Source organism: Monodelphis domestica, chromosome 7, assembly GCF_027887165.1.
Source record: "Monodelphis domestica isolate mMonDom1 chromosome 7, mMonDom1.pri, whole genome shotgun sequence".
Taxonomy (NCBI): Eukaryota; Metazoa; Chordata; class Mammalia; order Didelphimorphia; family Didelphidae; genus Monodelphis; species Monodelphis domestica.
The window spans coordinates 96,563,007-96,588,807 of NC_077233.1; the positions used below are offsets into that span (position 1 = coordinate 96,563,007).

At 36.6% G+C, this 25,801-nt stretch overlaps 1 protein-coding gene across 1 annotated transcript in view; it reads right to left on the reverse strand.

Annotated features, from left to right (window-relative positions):
- Positions 1-7,660: 7,660 nt before the first annotated feature.
- Positions 7,661-25,801, reverse strand: part of SNAP47 (synaptosome associated protein 47) — a 99,117-nt gene continuing 80,976 nt past the window's right edge. Inside the window, exon 5 of the mRNA XM_001376265.4 lies at positions 7,661-15,737. Within this exon, the coding sequence (XP_001376302.2) occupies positions 15,591-15,737 (147 nt within the window). The 3' untranslated portion in view covers positions 7,661-15,590. The remainder of the gene's footprint in view (positions 15,738-25,801) is intronic.

Genomic DNA, 25,801 nt, shown 5'->3' on the forward strand with positions numbered 1-25,801 from the left:
ATGGTTGCCAATCCACTGAGCCACCTAGATGCCTCCCTTATCATTTCTTATAACACCATTCCATTAAAAATCATATATCACAACTTGTTTGGGCATCCCCTCAATTTCCTATTCTTTGCAACCACAAAAAGAGTAGCTTTATAAATTTAGGTCTTTCCAACCCCTCCCCACTTTAGTTAAAAATCTCTTTGGGATACAGACCTAGCAACTTTTGGTGGGCCAACGCAGTGTTTTATAGTCCTTTGGACACAGTTCCAAATTGTTCTCCAGAATGGTTTAATCAGCCCACCAATCTACCAACAGTGCATTAGAATCCCAATTTTCCCACTGTAGTAATTAAAATGGGTATGACAAATACAAGAATTTTTAAAAATTGTGGTCACCATTTATAATAATTAAAAACTAAACTATCAATGTTAGTCGCTTTAGTAGCTTTATTATAGCAAAATAGTTATAGTAAGAGAGGGGAATGTAGGAAGGAGATAAGGAATTTTCTAGTCTGCCACTCCAAGTCTTCTCCAAAGAAATCTAGCTTGCTCACCCAACAAAGTTCCAATCTCCGGCCAGAAGAGCAGAAGAGTCTCAGCCTCCAGGCTCCAATCTCCAAGTGGAAGTCTGTGAGAGTCTCTTCAACCCAAGTGAATTGCAGAAGCCAAACTCCTTGAGCCACCAACGCCAAATCCAAGGAAGAATTCCTGCACCTCAGAAGAAATGCCACACAGAAGAACCCCTCTTTCAGCAAGAGTCACCAAGGCAGCCAAATGAATCAGAATCCACTTGGCTGGCTTTTATAAGCAGTTTTCTCCACATCACGTCCTGTCTCTCTGGTTTCTAGTTCCTTTCACTATGGGCTGGTTTATCACATCTCGGTAACCAATCAGTCTCCCAATTTGCCTAGCACTGTCCAGGGGCAGGAGATGCTTGTGGTCTTTTAGGTCTTTTAGTATTAATGACTAAGTAAGTGTGAAAGGCAGAGGACTCCAAGTTCTTGATTAAACTTGCTTTCACACCACATCCCCTCCTATATTTGTCATTTCCCTTTTCTGTCATACAAGTCAATCTGATAGGTATGACACCACAGTAATTTGTATTTCTCCATTCAATAGTGATCTGAAGCATTTTTCATATGACTATAGATAGCTTTGATTTCTTTGAAAACTCTCTATTCATATCCTTTACCATTTATCAACTAGGGAATGACTTGTATTCTTTTAAATTTGACTCCATTCTCTATAGTTGAGAAATTAGGAATTTATCAGAGGTAATGTAAACACCCTCCTCCTACCCCCATTTCTGCTTTCCTTCTAATTTTGGTCACATTGGTTTTGTTTGTGCAAAACCTTTTTAATTTAATATCAAAATGATCCATTTTTACATCTCATGATGCTATCTCATTTGGTCATAATTTCTTCCTTTATCCATAGATCTGATAAACTACTCCAAGCTGCCCCAATTCATTTATGGTTATCACCCTCTAAACTATATTGACCTTATCTTGGAATATGGTGTGAGATGTTGGTTGATATCTATTTTTATCTAGTTCCTGTCATACTATTTTCTAGTTTCCCCAGCAGTTTTTGTCAGATAGTGAGTTCTTGTCCCAAAACTTGTTATTTTGGGGTTTATCAAACACTAGATTACTCTAGGTACATACTACATAATGGTAAGTGACCAATCTAGTCCTCTTTACCTATCATTCTATTTCTTAGTCAAAAGCAGATGGCTTTGATGATTACTACTTTATAATATAAGATATTGTATGGCAAAGGAAACCTTTAAAACAAATGCTTTAAAATATGATTGATATATTTTGTTTTTGTCATTTTTATTTCCTAAAATATCCCTTCCCTCCTTCATGTAGAGGTACACCTTATAAAAATGAGAAAAAGTTCAGTAAAGCTAGTAAATTCATCATTGCCAGTGTTCCACATCCACAGTCCTCCGCTCTGCAAAGAAAAGGTTGTGAATTCTCATATCTCAATTTGAATTGGTGATAATGACACAGTCTTTTTTGGTCATTCCAAGTACATTGTTGCAGTCACTGGGTGTAGTCTCACTGGCTTTGATTATTTCACTTTGCATCAGTTCATTTGATTTCTCATGCAACTCTGTGGTTTTCAATCTTTCTTTTTATTTTTAATGGCACAGTAATATTTCATGACATTCGTATGCCATAATTTGGTAATATATTCCTCAATTAATGGACATCTATTTTGTTTCCAATTATTTACTGCTACAAAAAATGTTGCTATAAATATTCTGGCACTTATAGGACTTTTCTATCTTTGATCTCTTTGGAATATAGGCCTAAAGGTGAGCTCTCTGGGTCCAAAGGTATTTACTATTTTAGTCACTTTCTTTGTTATAATAAATTCCAAGTTGCTTTCCAGAATGTCTAGAGCAATATAAGCATATTTTATCTTTCCACAACCCCTCAAACACTGACCATTCACATCTTTTATCATCTTTGCCAATTTGCTAGATATGAGATACCTCAAAATGAACAATGTAAGTATTAAAGAATAAACTGAAGTTTTTCCCTGAATGCCCTTAAAACTTCCAAATTAACCTTCCTTTTTCCTCTTTACTAATTTTATTAGTATGTACATTTCCCTCAAATTGATTTTCTCATAGAACAATGTTTATATTGTAATGGCTGATACTATTCATTACTTTTTAATTCTTTACACTGTTTTTTTCTCCTTGAAGATGGCCAATATTGGAATTTAAAAGTGGAAAGAACAAGGCAGTAAAGAAAAAAGGCTGTACAAACAAAACCAATGTAACCAAAATCAGAAGGGTAGCAACAAATTGGGAAACAATCTTCATAAAAACCTCTGACAAAGGTTTAATTACTCAAATTTATAAAGAACTAAATCAATTGTACAAAAAATCAAGCCATTCTCCAATTGACAAATGGGCAAGGGACATGAACAGGCAATTCTCAGCCAAAGAAATCAAAACTATTAATAAGCACATGAAAAAGTGCTCTACATCTCTTATAATCAGAGAGATGCAAATCAAAACAACTCTGAGGTATCATCTCACACCTAGCAGATTGGCTAACATGACAGCTATGGAAAGTAATGAATGCTGGAGGGGATGTGGCAAAGTAGGGACATTAATTCATTGCTGGTGGAGTTGTGAATTGATCCAACCATTCTGGAGGGGAATTTGGAACTATGTCCAAAGGGCGATAAAAGACTGTCTGCCCTTTGATCCAGCCATAGCACTGCTGGGCTTGTACCCCAAAGAGATAATGGACAAAAAGACTTGTACAAAAATATTCATAGCTGCGCTCTTTGTGGTGGCCAAAAATTGGAAAATGAGGGGATACCCTTCAATTGGGGAATGGCTGAACAAATTGTGGTATATGTTGGTGATGGAATACTATTGTGCTCAAAGGAATAATAAAGTGGAGGAATTCCATGGAGACTGGAACAACCTCCAGGAAGTGATGCAGAGCGAAAGGAGCAGAACCAGGAAAACATTATACACAGAGACTGATACATTGTGGTACAATCGAAGGTGATGGACTTCTCCATTAGTATCAATGCAATTTCCCTGAACAATCTGCAGGGATCTAAAAAAAAATACTATCCACAAGCAGAGGATAAACTGTGGGAGTAAAAACACCGCTGAAAAGCAACTGCTTGACTACAGGGTTGGAGGAGATAAGACTGAGGAGAGACTCTAAATGAACACTATAATGCAAACTCCAACAACAGGGAAATGGGTTTGAGTCAAGAACACATGTGATAACCAGTGGAATCATGCGTCGGCTATGGGAGAGGGAAAGGCGGGGGGGGGGGGGGGGGGGAGAGGGGAGGGGAAGAAAAGAAAACGATCTTTGTTTCCAGTGAATAATGTATGAAAACGACCAAATAAAATAATATTAAAATTAAAAAAAAAAAAAGAAAAAAGGCACTGTGTAATGATGACAATGTCTATTGATAGGAAAGGGGAAAGATGGATAGAGGCAACTGTAATGCAAAAATTTGAAATTTTTCTCTACATGTTCAAGTTCACCACTGCCAGCTGTAGACAAGTCACAGATGCTGATGCTGCTGACTGTCCATTATTCAGCAATGTGCTTCTTTTTTACTTCCAGGTTTTTGAAGAGAATCTGACTGGCATATTGAGGTTGCCTTGAATCAAATTACCATCTTCTCTGGTTCCAGAAGAGATATCCTAGGGAAGAAGAGTCTGAGAGAGGACTCACTGCAGCAGCAGTCAGTTCTAACCTTGATTCTTCAATTTCCCGTGGGATGATGGGAGTCTTCCTTCAAGGAACTCTCAGGACTGATTCAGATCACAGGTTTACAGGTTAAAAAGGAAGGAGGGGAAGCTGGGTGGATCATTGCAGAGAGTCAGGCCTAGAGATGTCAGGCCCTAGGTTCAAATCTGGTCTCAGACACTTCCTAGCTAGGTGACCCTGGGCAAGTCACTTAAACCCCATTGTCTAGTCCTTATTGCTCTTCTGTAGTAGAGAACCAATACACAGTAATGATTCTAAGATGGAAACTAAAGGTTTAAAAAAAATAAGGAAGGACTTGGTTCAATCCTTTAAAAAAAAATAGAGGAAAGAGGTGCCCATTTCTCCCAAGATCATACAAAGCTGATGTTGCTGGGCTAGAATCTGGACTTAGGTTCACTGACTCTTAACTCGATGCTCATTTACCTGCAAATAGATGTCTCAAAAGCTGGCTTCCTTTTTTTTTTTACCTGCCAACTAAAAATAAAACCACTGGACATGGGTTTTACCAAATCAATGCAAACATTCTCACATTTCTTCAGTACTCAAAGCAGTCATGGTTGAACATCCAAGCTAGATAATGGCTGACCCGACATTGACTAAACATCTAAGGCACATAGGGCATTCTTTTCCTTCTCTGAATCTCATTTTTCTCAGTTGTAAGATGGAGGCAGTGATCTTAAGAGCACAGGATTTAAAGCATAAAGAACTTTAAAGATCATCTAGCCCAGGAGTGTTTAAGGGGAAATATTAAAGGGTGGAACTAAATTTAAGAGTGTGGTAGCCAGGAATTATTACTCAATTCCAAATTATTTTTATGGTAGTTTATTTACAAAAGGAGAAAGAGTGAAAGTAAGAAAATCAGAGTAGCTATTTACTCCAGCTTGGTCCAAACCAGGTGGGGCTTAAGAAACCCCAGCAAAGGGGGCCCAGAGGTAATTAAACAAGGGTTTTAGCCAGGAGGCTTCCTTCAAGACAAGGGGTCTCCCTGGAGGCTAGTACCTCCAAAGCAAGCTAGGGAAAGGAGTCAGCCTTTTTCACTCACCCATGTGGCAGTTCTAAGGGAAAATAGAAGCAGTCCAAGGTCCTTAGTTAGAGCTCCACCAGGGTCCTTCAAGTCAAGTTCTAAGGGGAAAAGCCCTTCCCACAGGAAGCTAAAGCTCTTGCCACTTATACAGACCATTCCTTTCATCACTTCCTGTGCCTTCCTTCCATTTTATGTGGACCAATTATAGCTAAAGCTTTGCTTAGGACCGTCCAGGGGGCAGTCAGTCGATTCTGATTCATTACTTACTATATAGCACACATGGGCCACAGACCACCCCATACTTAAGGATAAGTGGGGTATATACACTTCTGGTGATTAAATCTAAAAATGAGCAGGGAAGAGTTAATCCCATCTTCAAAAACCCCTGTGATCATTTAGGAGACTAGTCTCCCCAATTGATCATTTGACATAATCATCTTGTACACCTAAAAATCTTCTAACTACAAATGCATACAGTATCACACCTTCTAAGAGGAAACTACAATAGAGAAAAGAGGGAAATAGAAAAGAGAGAGAGCAAAAACAATGTTTTGCTAGGCGCATTGACAAAAAGCCAAATGGGGGTAGACCCCTTTGGTATAAAAGTTTACATTCAAAATAAATGTTCAACCCCCTTCAGTTCAATAAATTGCACCCAAAATTCATTCTGGATCATCTTGATGTGGTATAGATTTCTGCAGGCATCTTTCTCCAAACAGTTCATACTCTGGATTCAAGGAGTTAACAAGCTTCTTTCCCTGGAATTTTTCTCAAACAAAATTTTAAATTGTGGATTTTATGAAAATATATACAAGTGTGCAAGTAAATGTTTAACATCCAGCTTTGGGGGAGGGGAGGGGAGAGGAAATTTGGATATAATAAAAATTTTTAATTTATTTTCTGTATTTTCTCCTTTCTTAATTCTAGACCATCAAAAAAATAAATAAATTAAGCTCTAGCTAGTAGGATTTTCCAATTTCCTTGGTGAAAATACTCACACTGAAAACTTAACAATCTGCTCTCTCATGGATCAGGCAAGCTTGCTCCAACATATCCATAATCTAGTTCAACCTCCTGATTTTACAAAGGAGGAAACTAAAGCATAAGAGTGATTTGTCCTTCATCATACAGGGAATAAATAGCAACAGTGGATTCAAACCCAGGACCTCTGATTGAAATCCCAGCACTGCTTTCACCAAATGATACTGCCTACCTACCTCACAGATGGTCACAAGAAAGTGCATTGTGTCAGCTCATCAGTGCTTGGTTGTCTTCTGTCATGAACATGCTGGGAGAATCCCAGGTTACACCTCCATGGGGCTGTCCAAACCAAAGTCTTCATAAAACTGTCTACATAAACACTCCATCATCACCCTACCTCCTTTCACCCCCAACCTTTTCCCCTTCCTTTCAACTTAAGGGTTCTATTAAGTACATCTTTCTGTGGGAAGTTGGTAGTTTATGACTTTTATAAACAGTATTGTCAGATTAACTAAACAATTCCTCTCCATGAATTTCAGACCACCATGGCAACCCAGGGAGCCACACTTAATCTTTAGAACAACCAAGATATTAACAATGTAGTCTTGTACCTTTCAAAATAAATTAGCAAAAGTCTTATCTCTAGAAATTCAATTCAATCCTCCAGCACTAAAGGGGAAAAAAACAAAAAAAACTTTCAAAATGGATTAAAAAAGCTTTAATGCATATTAATTTGAAAATTCAGCTCTAAATATATACTAAAATTTGAATGACATTCAGGCTTGACAAAGTCATAAAATGAGGATTAAACTGGCAGAAGAGGGCAAGGTTATAGCTTAAAGGGAGTAAACAGTTAATACAAAATCACCTCAAAATAATCCTCTAATGATAAATTACTTATTTTAACGAGTCCTTGGTATCATTTTCTAAAGTAAGCATCCTAGTAAGGCAAGATGGGAAAATTTCAAACATCATTAGACATGAAATCTGGAGACTTGGGTTTGAATCTTGGCCCCAGTACTCAATGGCTGACTGACTATAAGGATATGACAACTTCTCAGAGTCCAAGTTTCTCTTCTGTGTAATGGGGATAATTGCCTAATGGATATTACAATTTCTTTGTAGCTTAATTTTTAATGGTTGCTAATGTATAGGTGATTATACTTTTCTACTGTGAAGAAAAGAATAGAATTGCTTATTTTTAATCTTGGAATGTTTGAAAACTAAGAGCTTGCCCTTCATCTAAGAAAACTATGAGGTAGGCAATGATGTTGATTTTCTAGGGACACTGGCAAGAATCATGCTTAGACTACTAATGTGTTCATTAACTTAAGTCTATTGAATCAAAACAGATGTATTATTTGCTAGTGCAGCTAATGCATAATTAACTAGAGAAAGAAGCTTACGTGATTTTATTTAATCATTAAGAGTAAAATCTGATCATTACATTCCAATGGAAAGAAATCTGTGAAGACAGGCTTAGTATATGGTTGTGAATTTAAGGGCTGAAATCACAGGATCTGAAGTGATAAGGCTCTGAACAGAAAACCAAAAAAATCTTAATAAATATAACCATTAAAAAAACAGAATTCATTTCCAGATATTTATCATATAAGCTGTCAAAGTAATTTTATTTTAGCTAATGTTCAATGTTAACATGCATTACAGTTGCATGGAAATTAGATTTTACTTTTGCTTAATATTATAAACAATGTGAAACTAAGCACAATAATAAAAACCCTTAAGAATATACAAGTGCAAGTAATTCTTTTGGGGCCCATCAGAGTCAAAATAAATTAAGATATTTAATCTCACATACAATTTTTTTTCTGGTCTTATTAAATTAATACTGTAAAAATGGCTTTGATTACATATTCAAATACAAATGATACAAGTCACAATTTCAATATCTAGGAAATAAAAAGAAAATTAAAACAAATTGAGCTAGCAATATCATTTGACTAGAGACAAAATGTTATTTAATAGAGAGCTAAAATAGCATTTCAGTGGGTCAGAAGGGTTACTTACCTGTAACTGCATTCTCTGAAGAGGCATCTTTAGACTGGCCAGTACTTCAGGGTGCTTTCCTGCCCTCTGCAAGAAAGCTATTGAGCTTATGACTCTTATAACAAAAATTCTTAATATGATGCTGAAGCACCCATTTGATGCTTCTTCTTAGCTCTTTTTTGTGGAGTCAGGGGAAAAGAAGTAAAGATGAAAGCAGAGAAATAATGGTATTTCTTTAGAAGTAACTATCCTAATCTCCCTCAATTATGGTGTCCTGTATCTATCAATAAAGCCACAACTTCTTGACAACATACAATTCTTTTCAAAGGTAAAATCATGAGTAACCAGAATTCTTTTCTGTAAACAAAAAAGGCTGTAAGCTAGCTTCCTTTCTTGCAGGATAGGTTCATTGTCTTCCTATGGCATATATCTATGGCATTAAAGAACCTTGTGAAATCTAATGACCACAACCTCCCCTTGTGATGCATGTGGAAGATAATGATACTGTAGGGAAGAAATATAAGAAACACTGCTAAGGATTTTGACATCTTGAGCAAGAAACTAAGGACTAGGGAAAGTGGGGAAGAGGAAAAGAAAAGGAGAAAGGGAGAAAGAGGTAGAGAGACAAAGGGAGGGGAAGAAGGAAATGGAGGGCAAGGAAAGAATGAGAAGCAGAAAAGGAAAGCGAGAGAGAGTGAGAATGAGAGTTCACTAGAGAGGTAAAAACCAGTTATGATTCAGGCAATTAGGAAGCACAGTAGATAAGAGTGCCATGTCTGGGGTCAAATCCAGTCACAGATACTTCCCAGCTGTGTGACCCTGGGAAAGTCATTTAACCCCAAATGCCTAGTCCTTGCCATTCTTCTGTCACAGGACTGACACTAAGACAGAAGGTTGTTTTGTTTTTTTTAAGAGCCATTATGATTTAAAAAGAAAAGTAGCAACTGCTCAATGAATCAGAGACAAAAATCCATAAATGAATCAATAATATATGAATACAAAAGTGAGCAAAGGATCTTAACAGAAAGTGGCAGAATTGACTTCACAGGCCACTAAGATGGGGGGCTCATGACTAGCACAAGGTAATGAAAATACACATTTCATTTAAAAAGAAAAGAGTAGGCAAAAGGTTGAATACCGTAACAAGTAAAAACACTCAAGTGAAGATATACAGGAAACAGAAAATGGGAATTAAGGAGAGTAAAGCATTTGAGTGAATTATTAATTGGCAAAAAAAAAATACAAGTGATTTTGTCATCAGAGCATATTGCAGACCACTAGAACAAGAAAAGGAAACAAATGGGATTTTTAAGAAGCAGACCTTTGCATAGCGATATAGCATAGTAGTGAGAAGAGACTTTACTTATCTGGACATTTGATAGAGCTCTCTCTTTTTCCTTCTCTCTGCCAAAAGCAGAGCAGTTCATTTCTTGGCTTCCTTTCATAATACTTTCATCCTTTAAAAGGCACAGGAGGCAAGGGAAAGCACTATTCTGAGCCTGATTCTCACCAACCATAAGGAAAGGTTGCTAAAGAAGAGATAATGAGACCCTTGAGGGAAAGTAGTCACTTCATCTGAGAGTTCACAAAAGAAAAAACTGGGCACAGTTTGCTATTTACCCTTGATTTTAGGAGATGATTTTCAAAGGATTCAGAGAAAGGATAGGTATGATTCAATTGCCTAAAATTCTACAAAGAAAGTCAGCCCAAGCTAAGTATTTACGTTGTGCAAAACATTGAGGATACAAAGTCATGTATACTTGCCCTTACATTCTAACAGAGAGACAACATATGCAGAGAAATAATTTTAAATTAAGGGTGATTTGGTATGAGAAGACACAGAGATGGCAAATGGAACATGAGGGTAGCCTACTGACATTCTCTTCTTAAAGGCAATGGTAGGGTTGGTTTGATTACCATTCTCAGAGCAAAAAATAGAATGGAGAAGAAAAGTTATCTTTCCCCTGTCCCATGCCACTCCCATGGTGGCAAAGCAGAAATGACTAGAGTGAAGATGAAAACACATGGGCCAAGAAATGCATAGCTGAGTGGCTTCTGCTCTCCTGGTCCTGGTCTCTGTGATCTGAATTAAATAGGGTAGTAAGTCAGTGCAGAATGGACAATGTGGTCCAGAGGATGCAGGACTACATTAAACGTCAAAATTATTTGATTCTTTTGCTTCTTTTCTTCTTTCTGTCATGGATGACACAAAAAAGGGGTAATAGGGAACCAATACCCAAGATTAGCAGGGAGACAGAAGTACCTAAGATGCCCTGGATAAGCTCAAGATATCAGGTCTAGCCAAACTTTATCCTGGAGCAGACATGACTGCTTACATCTCCTCTGAAAGCCTGTGAAGAAGGGAAGGAATGCTGCAGAACTAAGGACATGGAGTTGGGAAACCATCTTCCTTCCCTATTCTGAGGCTAGCTCATCCATAGCCTCCCCAACTGCCTCTGCTACTCTGAAGAAAAAGTCCACCTCAAAGTCTCACTGTACTGAAAGATGACTAACTGCCTCTTCTGGACTATTATTTCAGTCTACCATTTTCTTCTTGGTTCCATATTTCTAGACATCTCTTCCTGATTGATGCACACAGACCAAGAAGTCCAGAATGGAGAAAGACCTCAAGATCATGCTATGTATAGGAGAAGTTGTTGAAGCAACTGGGGTTATTCAGCTTAGAGAAGGGAAGGCTGAGGAAGAGGAATTGCCATGTAGAAAGAGAAGATCTACATGACTCATTGAGTCCAGAAGGTAAAATCAGTTATAATGGATAGAAGCTGCAAAGACAAATTTAGTCTTGATGTCAGGAAAAACAGCCTAATGTTTGAAGCCATTCAAAAATGTGGCTGGACACTTCAAAAGGTCTTCAAGAAAAGGTCAGATGATCACGTTTCAGGGTAGCTAGGGAAGAGTTTCTTGTTCAAGATGAACTTGACTAGAGCCTTTTTCACAATATGAGATTCTAAGATTCTCAAGGAAAGCTTAATGAAGCATCTAGAAAACAAGTTATAAACAAGAAAGTTGGGCAGTAGTCAAGGTTTCTGGCAGAAGTTATTTACATATTAAAACTCTAATTTATTAGCCAAGTCTTCTAGTAAGAAAGCAACTCCTAGACTAGTAAATATACATTGCAATATTAGTAGATTTAGATCAGAAGCATAATAATTTGGGAACCTAACTAGTAATGAATCTTCCTCCTCCAGAGGCAAGGAATGAGATTAAAGTTGAGAGGTTAAACTAGAAGTCAGTTTAGGCAGTACTATGCTAATATATGACAGTTGCTATTAAATCTGAGGTAGCAATGCCAAAAGCAAGAGCTCATTCCATAATGCAATGAATTGGCCTGGCTAGTCCTTTAAACTTGAAAGTATGTTAAAAATGTGAATTTGATAGCATTTTTCATTGTAAACAGTTCTTACCCTGAAATCCTCCTTCATTTTGTATTAACACTTAGTTTAGCATTTATCTGTTTCTAGTCTATAGTAATCCACGGAACCATAAGTGGAGAAGTTAAGTGAAAGGGTTGCTATCTAGAAGAGAGGAAAGTAAAAACCTGAAGGTAACAACTTCTGGAAGCTTTCCTCTGGATGGTAATTACATGTAAAGACTTGAAACATGCCAAGGAATAGTTACACACCTATCTAAATGTGTCCACATTTTATGAGGAAATCTAAGAGTGAGCAAATAACCACAAGATGCATGCACTGCATATCTGAATGGCACCTGCCTAATTTAACACGACATCTTTTAGAAATAAACATTTCTCTATCCCTGACCAAGGAGGGATAAAGAGAAAACAAATAGGCATGATATAGCCAAGGGATCTGTGTAGGACATTAGATTTTAGCATTTATAAATCCTTATCAGGATTTAGCTTAATAAAGAGTTTGCAGGAGTTAGATATATTCTGTCTTCAATGCTAGCTGTGTAAGAGTCAGAAAATGTCAGTACTGGTCACAATTTCATCACCAGAGATGTCACCTTGGCCATACAGAAATCTTTTTAAATAAAAGGAAACAAACAGGGACAATGACACCTGCTCTGAATAAATGTAAAAATCTCAAGTTAACATATTTTAAAATCCCTTTAAATTAGAAAGCTCTTTACAAAAGAAAGGAGGTATTATTACTATTTCCTGTCTCTACTAATCTGATAGACAGAGATTAAAATAGCATCAAATATTTAGAACATTTCTGTGACCTTGTTCCATCTCTCTCATGCAACCTGATTGTTTCACTATAAAATAGAATTATAGTCTGCTATAAGAACATTACAATATATTTTTCCCCAGGTCTCTTTCAGGGGTCCTGCCTTTATTGTCTATCAGAATGATTGTCTTGATTTTTTTTTTACAAATATATACACATAAACATATTTGTGCATGTGTATTGCACAGTGTATATATGTGTGTATATATATATCACATTTATAAAGTATTTTAGGGTTTTCAAAGTACTTTAAAACATTCTTTCTTACTTGATCCTCATAACAAATCTAGGTCATGTTACAAGTATTAATTATTACCCCCATTTTACAGATGAGAAAACGTAACGACTTGACATGGGTCTCTGTGCAAACAGCATTTTTGGTACAGTAAATAAAGTTACATACTCAAATATGTGGCATGAAAAATACCTTCATTTAAGGGTAGGCCTAACCTTCTCCAAAGGGCTTGGATGGAAGCCAAAGTGTTTAACAGTATTTAGCCTTAAGCTAAACTTTACTTAGAACTAAGCTAAAATGATAGGTACCTCTCTAAAATGACTGGTCTCAAGCTCTACAAAACTCACCAAATTCTCCATTTTTGGTGGTTCCAATTATCCAAGGAAAAGGCTCCAAAAGTCATTATTATTCATATGACCATTTTAGGGAAAAAGAGCTTTTGAAATATGCAAAGCTTAGGGCAGCTAGGTGTCTCAGTGGACAGAGACTCAGGTCTAGAGATGGATCTCAAACACTTGCAGGCTGTGTGAACCTGGGCAATCACTATTGCCTAGTCCTTACCATTCTTTGGCCTTAGAACCAATATTTAGTATTGATTCGAAGACAGAAGGTAAGAGTTTAAAAGAAAGAAAGAATCTAAGCTCTACTCCAGTAAGCCCAATTCTAGTTTGGGGAGAAGTTAAACATAGCTTGAATGAAACATGAAGTGACTTAAGGTACAACCTATAATAAAGTTCCACAACTTCATTTCTGAGATAATCATTACCTTGTATATCTTCTGAAAGTAGAACATCAGCCTTCCAACAAGGCTATGTATATTACAGCACCATTGTCCTATTCGTAATTTCTCAGTAGTCTTTAAGAAAATCATCAAGGTACTAAATATGCAAATATGCAAACTGATAAATGTTGCCAGGATCAGTAGTTATCTATACTACGACTTAAACACACTTCCAATTTCTTCATAACAAGTTATAACAACCCTTTACCCTTGTAATTGGGATAGAAATTAATCCCCAAACAACAGCTTTTCCAAAAAGTTGTCTTGGTAATATGCCTAAACGGATTTCTTCATCACATTATTTCAAGAGTCTGAAAGTAAAACATTTTTAAAATGGGAACAAATCGTTAGTGGTAGAGGTGATGAGAAAACAAAAAAGTAACTGTGAAGGAATGATGTCCAGAAACAAATCTACTTTTCATTATGCTTTGCACCCCCATCTTGACACCCATCTCCAGAATAGCATTTGTAGACCACAAGTAGTTTTCTTCTATGAGTAATTCCGTCCAGGAGGAGAAAGTGTTAACTTCTGGTCTACTAACTGAAACACATAAATCAAACCCCCCAAAATCAATATAGGTTTTGAAAAGTACACTACATGTAGCAGTTTTCTTTAAATTCTGGCTAGAAATGAGGCAGTAAAAGTAAAGACCAACATGAGTTTTTAAAATATACTATATAACTAGCTGCCCCCCCCTTTTTAAATTTTTGGCTAAAGAACTAGGCAGTAAATGAAAATTTAAGGTGTTTATAAGATATCCTGGAGGTGTTCTCAGCTAGAAAACTGCAGTAAAATTAAAAAGAAAAATAGAACAGTCTGCTGCACAATTTTATAATCCTACTCTATATCAAAGAAAACCATCAAGAAAGAAATGGAGTAAATTAATTTCCACATCTAATGGGGAATACATGTGATTAATGCCCAAGCAGCCTCTGTGGTGTTTTAAAGTCCCAAAGGGAATGATCACTCCAGGGTATAGGCACTGCAAGAAGCACTAGGTTTTTAAGGCTGGGAAGGAAGCTCATTTGAAAGCTTTTAAGAAAAATATTCAGCATTTAATATGCAACCAAGCAAATAGGTTTTATTTATATAGGGCATGCCTATACTCAAAAACGGAGGTTGGCTTCTTTCTGGACAACTTTAAATTTCTGCTTTTGATGAAAATACCATCGAGTTTCAAAAATGTACTGTCTCATCTTCAATGCTGAGTAGAAGGGGCTGCAATAATTCAAGAAGAACAAGTGCCAATTTTGTTTGTTACATCAACATCTAAAAGGGGAAACTCTTAAGAAGTCGATATATGAACTACTTAGAAACCACACCAAATAGTTTAAAGTGGACCTTTCAATTTTGGCATTTTGTATTAAACATCACACTTATGGCTTCCCCAGAGTTTCAAAAGCATTATCCAGAAGCAAGAACATATCCTCCGTACTCTCTATTTCACAAAAGAAATAGAATGGTTGCCTGGAGAGATCATAGAGAGATCATTAGCCCAACTTTCTTACTGGTAGGTAGTTTTTCCTCACAACTGAGGGAAAATTAAGGCCTTACAGGGACCGTGTGACTTGCCCACAGTCACTTACCTAGTTAATGTTAAAGCCAGGGATCTGATTCTCATTCCAGAAAAACAAACAATGCACCACACAAACACAAAAGGCTTTTTGCACACAGTCTATATGCACATAGGCTTTCAGATGGGAAAAAAAGTTCATTTTTTAACTGTGAAGTTCCCCCTCTAAAATAAATCTACAACTTTTCATTCAGTACATGGAAATAATCTCTTTAGTGAAAGTCATTAATATCCCTGACATACACTGTCTGTAAGGATTCTTAATAGCAGATATCTGACTTAAACCATTCCATCATAATTAAAGTTTTTGCCTTTTTTTGTTGCTGGGAGAGGATTTCCAAACATGCATTCAATCCTGGAAATTATTCCATGGTGTCTTCTCTAGAAATGAAGACTACAGAAACAATTAGAGCACAACTTACATAAAGATAATTGCTTCTCCTAAAAAAAAAAAAGTCACTTTTTTCTCCTGAGAGTTCACATTACCACCAAACCACTGGCTGGCTCCCTGAGGTTCTACATTAGCCTCTTCATTCTGCGATTCTGTTTGTCGATAGTCAGAGTTGCACGATCCACTGAGGACGTTAGGCCATCAAGAACTTCATCTTGTCTCTCTAGTTCTGTCTCAGTGTCTAGAGCAATGCTCTTCAGTTTCTTCAAGATCTATCAAAAAAACAAGGCAGAATTTTTCAAATAGCTATTTTTTATTTGAGATTTTTAATTTAATTAATTGATGTAGAATATTTTTCCATGGTTACATGATTCATGTTCTTTCCCTCCCCTCTTCCCATAACCAACACTCAATTTCACCAGGTTTTACATGTGTCACTCATCAAGACCTATTTCCATATTGTTGATGTTTTGTACTAGAGTGATCATTTAGAGTCTACATCCCCAATCATCTCCATCGAACCATGTGATCAAGCAGCAGGTGTTTTTCTTCTGTGTTTCTGCTCCCACAGTTCTTCCTCTGGATGTGTATATTCTTTCTCTTAAGTCCCTCAGAATTGTCCTGCATTAAACAGTTATTTTTTTTTTAACCCTTACCTTCCATCTTAGAATCAATATTGGGTGTTTGTTCTAAGGCAGAAGAGCAGTAAGGGCTAGACCAATGGGGCTAAGTGACTTGCCCAGAGTCACATAGCTAGGAAGTATCTGAGGCCACATTTGAATCCAGTACCTCCCGTCTCAGGGCCTGGCTCTCAATCCATTGAGCCAACCAGCTGTCCCCAAACAGCTATTTATAATCAAAGGTAGTAAAAGGAGAAGAAATCTCTCCTATCCATACATTTACACAGATTGCCCACAATACCTAATATTCATTACTTTTTCATTGTGGAGGCTCAGTTCAGTTATCTTCTCCAAGAAGCCCTCTCAGATTGATTCCAAGTTATTATGTAATCTCCTTTCTCAAATTACCCTGTATTTACATAACTGTTAAACGTATTGAACCTTCCAGTGGAATCCAAGTCCCTTAAAGGCAGATAGTTTCGTCCTATTATTCAAAGTAGGAGCTTAATTAATAAACATTTATTGAAGTGAACAGGCCACATGATAAATTAAAAAAAACAAAGGCCCCCACAAGGTAGGAAACACTACTGCTGATGTGTGTTCAAAGAACAAAGATATACCATAGACTAAAAGATCATGGGGCCTCATGGGAAGAAATGCTATGAGACAGCACCTGGAAAATTTTATTCTTCAATTCCAGACAATGCCACACCCACTACTGACAAACTGGGGTGGAGAAGTGTAGAGAAAGCAAAAGAAATGATCCAAGGGTTGGTGGGACTGAAGACAGATGAAAAGAACTAAATCTATCTTGGCTGACATAGGAAAAGAGATGAAATCATAACGTAGCATACACCAAAACCTGTTCAGCTAAGGATAAATATTAAACAGTAGTACTGACTAAAGAAAAAACTGAGTTTTAAAAACAGTGAGGTTTACTGATCTATGGAGTAAATCTGCCCTAACTAAAGATATTTAAAATCACAATAACTAATTGCCAATGAAGTTAGATAGCATTAAAAAAAAAAAAAGACAGGACTGGCCAGTATGACCTAATCAAGAAACTTAAATCTTCCTGCAGTTTTTCTGACTTCATGCCATGGCCTTCAGATATTTTCATAAACTAATGAGGGCAAAAATTTTATTGCAATTCCACTGAGCTTAATCATGTTGTTAACTGTTACTTCAATTAGATAAACATTTCCAGGATTTGAAAGCAATTTCTAAATTCATTCAACCTGACACCAAAAAAGGCACATTTTAAAAGAAATATCAATGAGAGACCATTGATAATTCACATCTTTAGGAAAAGCTACAAATAATTTGCTGAATCAACAAAAAGGAACTGAAGAACCTGAAATAGTAAATAGGGATATCTAGTACTACATCTACTTTCTCCCAATGGATCAATATCTCTACATATACTTTCCAAATATTTTGTTACTATGGTCATTAACAACAATATTTGTGTTTTTAAGGTGAAAAAACGGTATGCAATTACTTCACAGAAATAACTGCTCCCATTTGGCTCTAACTCTCATTTACTGTAAATGTATCATTAACACAGAAAACAGCACACAAGTTGGGGTCTGCCTCAAGGCCAAAGGAGGAATGATGGTATTTAAATGTGTGGAAGCCTGGTCTTTTATAAATGGCATTTAATTAACCTTCCTAAAACAATTCTGAAAAATATGGCTTGTACAATCTCAAGAGTAGACTTTGTGTGAACTGGAACTAAAGCATTCCCTTATATTGCTCATCATCAGACAAAAGAATAAATCACTGACAAAAGCTAGCAATGTCAGAAAACAACAAATTTGTACCATTAGGGAACCCAATGCTGGTGGAAGCTCCATCAGTTGAGTCACTTAAAAAACTGGACAGAGCCCTGGAAAATATACTGTAGGGAACAATCCAGCTTTGGCAGAGGGGGATGGACTACATGACCTAATACAGTAGGTCTTTTCCATCTCTTATTTCTATGATCTCATATGGCTAATGCCCAAACAGCATAATAATAATAATAATAATAATAAAAAATCCTAGTTCACCACTATAACATATAGGTTCCTACATACCATTTTTTCATATGGATAGCTATTAAAACTCCCACTCATCATTTATCGCATTTTTCCTTTGCCATTAGAATCAAATGAAGACCCATTCACATTTAATTTTTCTAAAATGTTTTCTAATAGATGACGCCTTAAAAGGCTATCTTGAACATCTGATACAAAATGAAGGGGATCCCACAATCCATCCCTGCAGCTTCTTGCTAGAATGCATCCTTCTCAGCAGGGCCTTTCAGAATTGTGTTGCAAAGAACTGATTTTAAACAAATGGAGTAATTAATTTCTAAACCACAAAGAAAGTCAATGTAATGAAAACAATGCTGGACATGTAATCAGAAGGAAAAAGTTCCAATCTTGGTTCTCCCACTTACTACCGCCAGTCATAATACTGAACTTTCCTGAGACGTGGTCTCCTCATCCATAAAATATGGTTAATAATAATTATGCTAGGGGACAGCTAGATGGCTCAGTGTATTGAAAGCCAGGCCTAAAGAAAGGAGGTTCAAAGCTGGCCTCAGACACTTCCTAACTGTATGACCCTAGGTTAAGTCACTTAACTCACTTAGCTCTTATCACTCTTCTGCCTTGGAAACCAATACACAGTACTAATTCTAAAATGGAAAGTAGGGATTTTTAAAAAATTAAAAATAAAACAATAGGGAACAATCTCATACATATTTCTAAGTACAATGCTCATTTCTCACTCTCTGCCACTATACTATGATGTAATGGATAGAGAATTAAAACAAGAATGAGGAGAACTAGGATCAAATCCTCTGATGTTTACTAATTGGTATGATTCTGGACAAATCATTTACCCTCTCAAAACCTCAGTTTCCTCACTTGAAAAAAGGGAGATGATATATTACTTGAGTTACCTATCTTGCGGACTTTAAAGTATCCTATGGCTGGGTAGCTCAGTGGATTGAGAACCAGGCCTAGAGATGGGAGGTCCTTGGTTCAAATCTGGCCTCAGACACTTCCCAGCTGTATAACCGTGGGCAAGTCTCTTAACCCCCATTGCCCAGCCCTTACCACTCTTCTGCCTTGGAACCAATACACAGTATTGATTCCAAGACAGAATGTAAGGGTTTAAAAAATAAAAAAATAAAATAAAATGCCTTATGATGGGAAATAATGTTTCCATCTACAAATAGGATTTTTTTTTTTAAGGAAAGCACTTCATAAAACCCTAAATCACTACGGAAATGGGAGCTTCTCATTATTATTATTACTCTTTTCCTCATGAACAAATAATTCAGGAGCTATGACTTTCAATACAACAGAAATAAAAATTCTGAAACATTCCAATTTACCTTAAAACCTGAAATTTAGTAAGTTATGAATAGGTCATTTTATTTAGTGAGATTAGATCTTATACAGAATTAATTAAAAGTTAGTTTTTACCTATTTGCATTTCTGAATTGATATACCAAAGGAACATGGAGGTTACATCAATTAGAACATTTAGATAATTAATGAAGCATCACCAGGATAGTCTGCTACTTCTAATATGGCTCTGAACTATCAGAGATTCTAAACTTCAGAAAGTCAGAGGAAATAGAAAGCTTGACTATGCTGAAAGAAGAATTAGAAAAATTAGGTATTATGAGGCTGAGGGAACAGAAGCATTAGAGAGTCTATGCTTTAAGGATACTCAAGAGAATGAGAAGAGGCAGTCAATAAACACTTATTAAATGTCTACTGTGTGCCAGGCACTGTGCTAAGTAAGCACTAGAAAGGTGATAAAGAGGCAAAAGACAGTCTCTGCCCTCAAGGTGGACCTATGCTTCACAACAAAAAAATAATGGGAGAGACAACAAACACACATGTACAAACAAACTATATATAGGATAAATAGGAAATAAAATAGGGAAGGCATTAGAATTCAGAAGGATTAGGAAAGGTTTTCTATAGAAGACTGGATTTTAATTGGGATTTGAAGGAAGCCAGAATACAGAGATGGAAAGGGAGATTACTGGGTCATAGCCAGATAAAATGCCTGAAGCCACAGATGTAGTATATCTTGTTTGTGGAACAGCAAGAAGGTCAGTGTCACTGTTTTGAAGAGTATGTGGTAGGGAGAAAGGTATAAGAAAATTGGAAAGATCTATAGCCATGGGAGGGAGAGAAAGGTTGACTGTGAAGGGCTTTGAAAGCCAAACAGTGAATTTTGTATTTAGTCCTGGAAGCAACAGGGAACCACTGGAGTTTACTGAGGAGGAGGAGGATATGATCAGACATGGATTTTAGGAAAATCACACTGGTAGTTGAATGAAGGATGGATTAGAGTTGAGAGAAACTTGAGGCAAATATATTTACCGGTAGACTATTACAATAGTCCAGATGTGAGGAGATGACAAAACAGCTTGTACTAGAGTGGTGACTGAATCAGAGGAGAGAAAGAGGGCTAGTCAAGAGATGTTGCAAAGTTAAAACCAACAGGTCTTGGCAACAGCTTAGATATGAAGTATGAGAGAGAATGAGGAATAAAGGATGCAACAGCTAGGTTGCAAGCCTAAGGGACTAGAAGGATGGTGGTGCTTTCTACAGTAATAAGGGAGGGGGGCGAGGAGTTTAGGGGAAACGATAATGAGCTCTATTTTGGACATACTGAGTTTAAGAAATCTATAGGTTTTACTTACATTGTTAAATTATTGGCATATAATTGAGCAAAATAGCTCCTAATTATTGCTTTAATTTTATCTTCATTGATGGTATATTCACCATTTTCATCTTTAATGCTAGTGTTCTGGTTTTATTCTCTCTTTTTAAAAAAATCTGTTAACCAATTGTTTATTTTGTTGACTTTTTTTCATAAAGCCTCCTCCTATTTATTAATGCAACAATTTTCTTACATCAATTTTTATTGATTTCACCATCATCCAGTTCAAGATTTATGAAAGGTAGTTAAGATGTGAGAATGGAAGTCAATAGAGAAGTTAGGGCAGGAAAGGCTTATTTAAGAATCATTGGTATAAAGAAATAAATTAAGTTAAATTAATCGAGGTAATTAAATCTACAGGAGCTGAAGAGATTTCAAGTAGTATAGAGAACAAAGAAAGGATCAAAGAGCTAGAACTGAAGACACTTTAGAAGTCATTTAGTCCATTCCCATTATTTTATAAATGAAACTGAGGCCCAGAAAAGAGACTGGCTAAAGATCACATAATAATAAGCATTAGAGGCAGAAATGAACCCAAGTTCTTTGATTCCAGAGTCAGAGTTCTTTACACTGTACCATTCTTTGCCCACTATCTTTAGATGAGGCAACAAATGTGGCACTTTAAAGTATCTGATCACCAGCAAGGTGCCTAATTGCCTCCAAATCTGGCTCCTGAGCACCTAAAGCCAAGGTCACATCATGCACTCCACCTCAGAAGCATCCTCAGTCATAACATGACCTTGATCAATGGGTCCTTCTCATCCATGACTGTCCAACTCCCACCATTTGCCTCCCTAATCCATAAAATGCAGAGCTATCATCTGCCAAGGGCAGCAATCATTCTTCCTTGTTACTCTTCATCTCACTTTCATTCCTATTCACCTTAGCTTCTCCCTCCACAGCTCTTTTCTTCAACTCTGTCATGAACAAACTACCTTTCATCAAAGATCTCTCTACATCATCCTTTCTGTCTCCTGGTACATAAAATTTGTTTCTCCCCAGAAGCAACACAATTCCTGAACAGCCTCACCAGAATTTTTTGGATATTCCAAATAAATTAAAATCTCGTTAAAAAGAAAAGCACTCAATAAGACAAGAAGTAGCATACAATAGTGATCAAGAATCAGCTCTGGATTCGAGCAATTTGAAATTATTCAAATAAAGTAACTGAAATATTTTTATCCTCAGACCTGGGGAGATTCAATTGCCAGACATTTATATCAAGGTGGTCAGTGAAAAAAAGGCTCAAAATATTTATAATAGCACTTTGTAACAGTAAAGACCTAGAAACAAAGTAGATATTGGCCAACTGTGGAAAGGCTAAACAAAATTGTGGTACATAAATGTAATGGAATATTATTAAACCATAAGAAATAGCAAACACAGGGGGCAGCTGGGTAGCTCAGTGTGTTGAGAGCTAGGCCTAGAGACGGGAGGTCCTAGGTTCAAATCTGGCCTCAGACACTTCCCAGTTGTGTGACCCTGGGCAAGTCACTTGACCCCCATTGCCTAGCCCTTACCACTCTTCTGCCTTGGAGCCAATACACAGTATTGACTCCAAGACGGAAGGTAAGGGTTTAAAAAAAAAAAGAAATAGCAAACACAATAAATATAGAGCATAGGAAGACTTATAAGAAATGTAGCAAGGTGAATTAAGCAGAGCCAGGAAAACCATATACACAATGACCAAAGCTACATAAACACAAAAGACAGCCATAAAACAGTCAAAACTGAAGCCTATAAAGTTTTAAAGGACAAGATTGGCCCCAAAGAAAAGATTTGGGAACACACACACACACACACACACACACCCCTTCCTCTGCTCCTCTTTATAGAAATAAAACTTCCAGCATATGCTTCATTGTATGTAATTTCAGATATTTTTTCTGATATGGTTTTGCTGAAATTTTTTCTTTTACCTCTAAAAAATTTCTTTCTCTCCCAAAGGATGGCTCTAGGTTGGGGAAACAAAATACAGAGATGTAAACAAAATAAAAACAAAATGTTCCTGTTAATATTATTCTATGGCTTTGTCTTTTAAGAGGTTTTGGGCACCACATGTCACTTGAGGATGGCTCTCAATAATTTCATATATTTCAGTGTAAGTCCATATATATTTCTAATAGTTATGCTGCTAAAGTTAATAGTGGCAGAGAAGTGAGTTTAATGGACTCTTTCAGCAACAACAACTAAAAAATAAAAGGCAGAGGTCAAAACATATCTAAATTCTCAGGTCTGTGCTCTATTTCTTAACATATAATATATATATACTGCCTATCCATACTTTACTCTATGGCTAAGATGCAATTAGTAAACATACAAAAGCTAACTCCAAAACTCCACCCTGGATGTACCAAATAAACTAACATCTTGTTAAAAAGAAAAGCAGGGGCAGCCAGGTAGCTCAGTGGATTGAGAGTCAGGCCCAGAGACAGAAGGTCCTGGGTTCAAATCTGTCACTTCCTACCTGTGTGACCCTGGGCAAGTCACGTGACCCCCATTGTCTGTTGCTTTTCTGTCTTGGAACCAACACAGTGTTGATTCTGAGACAGAAGGTAAAGGTTTTTAAAAAAAGAAAAGAAAAGCACTCAGTTAATAAGGAGAAGAGGACAAAGAATCAAGTCCACCTCTACCAATAGCTATGCATCCCTGGGCAAATCATGTAACCTCTTGGGAACCCAAGGAATTATCAAGGCAGCTTAGCTAATGATCTTTCTTGGTCATGGAGGTTTCTACATGTGGAATACTATATCTCAATGAAACCTCTGGTCTAGACTATTAAAAAAAATAAATTATCTCACAGAAATAAAAGAGAACTCACTCACCAAATAGTCTAAGTAATATGGCTTGTCAATAATAAGACTTGAAAATAAGGTTGGGGGCTGACAATAAAAATTCCAACAGATAGAAAATCCTATGAATAAAAATTCACAACCATTAGTATCTCTGGAATCTTGGTAAAGATCCTTTTTCCTTTACGAGGACTGAAGTAATTAAATGGCATCGTGTGAATTCCATATAACATGGGATGGAAAGAATGGAGAATCTGAAGTCTGGCCAAACCTTAAAAACAGTTGCTACTTTTTGTGGCCTAGGATGACAAGCTGTCTAGTCATCAATGTACAAATTCTACTAATGTACAAATGACCTATCAGCCAAATTCTAATTAGGTTTAAAACCAATAATTAAGTCACAATGAAGTCTTACTCTGGGTTCAGAAGAATCCTGCATTATTAAATAAACCTGCTTAAGATTGATATTTCCAAACATATTTTTACCCAATTAGAATATTAACCAATTAAAACTAGACTGTATGTTAAAAAGAAAAAGTTAATATTTCAGGTGTTGATGAAAAATATATGTAGTATATTTAAGAGAAGCATCACAGTCTAGTGAAAAAAGCACTGATCTTAAGAGTCAGAAGTCTTGGGTTCAAATCCCAGTCCTGGTTTGGTTAGCTATATGACTAAGTCATTTCTGACCTCTGAGTCTCAGGATCCATAAAATGGGCATAATAATAATACTCATATTACCTATTTGCATAGGGTTATAAGGAAAGTGCATTATAAACTTTAAAGCAAAGCTGAAAATATGATTAAATATATATAAGACATATAAACATTTCTGATGTTCAGTTGATTTTGTCTATGACTCTTCAGTCAGACTCTTTGTGAACCTATTTGGATTTTTCTTGCCAGAGATACTAGAGTGGTCTGCCATTTTGTTCCCCAGATCATTTTACAGATGAGGAACTGAAGCAAGCAAGGTTAAGTGACTTGCCCAGTGTCACAAGCTAATAAGTATCTGAACAAATAAAGATACCTGCAGGTTAATTCAAAGTATTTATGGTCTACTACTATCTGATACCTTCCTATTCTTCTCACCTTATTATATTAATTTCTGATCTGTATTCAACTCTGAATATGTACTTGTGCCCTATGCCTAAATTATCTTCCCTCCAGAACTTTGTCTGAATTGCTACTGATCCTTTATTAAAGCCCAACAAAAATACTACCTCCTCCTCCTCCAGGAAATCTTTAATGAATGACAATCCTTATTAGTAATATCTTTCCCCACAGTCTTATATCACTTTTGTCTTCCCTTTTCTGAGAACTAAGCACATCTCTGTATTGGTGTTTCATTTTTTGTGAGCTACATGAAGGCAGGCATGTATGTAACTAAACTCTGTACCTCCCCCAGAATGTGCTTGGTACAGTGCTCTGGGCACAGGAGGAGGTGCTTAACAAAAAGTTTGCTGAATAAATGAAGAAATCAGAAACACATTAAAAATCTTTATACAATCTGGAGTATAGATAAGAGATACTTAACATTAGGGAAAAGGGAAGAAGGATGAATCTAGAACAAAAACAAAAACAAACAAACATGAATCTTAGTATGAGGTTTGAATCAGTGAAAGGTCAATTTCTGGGAAAGGTGAAAAGTATTAAAATTATGCAGGGATGATTCATTCAGGATGTGGAAAGGCACTGTTTGAACAATGAGATGCCCAAAGCAAAGATATAGAGACTCAAGAAATTCTTTAACTGGCTTGTCTGTGAGGGCTAAAGCTAAAACAAATCTGTGAATGCAACCAAGAAGCAAAATACTAAGAGACATGGTGATCTTCTAGGACATTTTTATGCCCAGGAAAATTTATAGCTAACTTCAAAAAGGAAGGGCAATAATAGTATATCTAGCTCATATAAATAAAATGTTCATCTTTATTGTGTGGAACTTGGTCAGTACTTAATAAAAGCAAATCTGTGGTTTAGCAACAGCTATTACCAGTCTTTGATCTCTGGGTACAAGCCGCAGTTGACATCCAAATACTGTACCATCTCAGTGAATCCTTAGTAAAAGCTGGTAAACATAAAAAAATGCAATGAACCATAAAATAATGTGGCATTACCACAGTCTGCTCAAGTCTGAGCTGCAATTATATTAGCCATGGTGTTAAGTCTGGTGCCCTGGCAAAATCA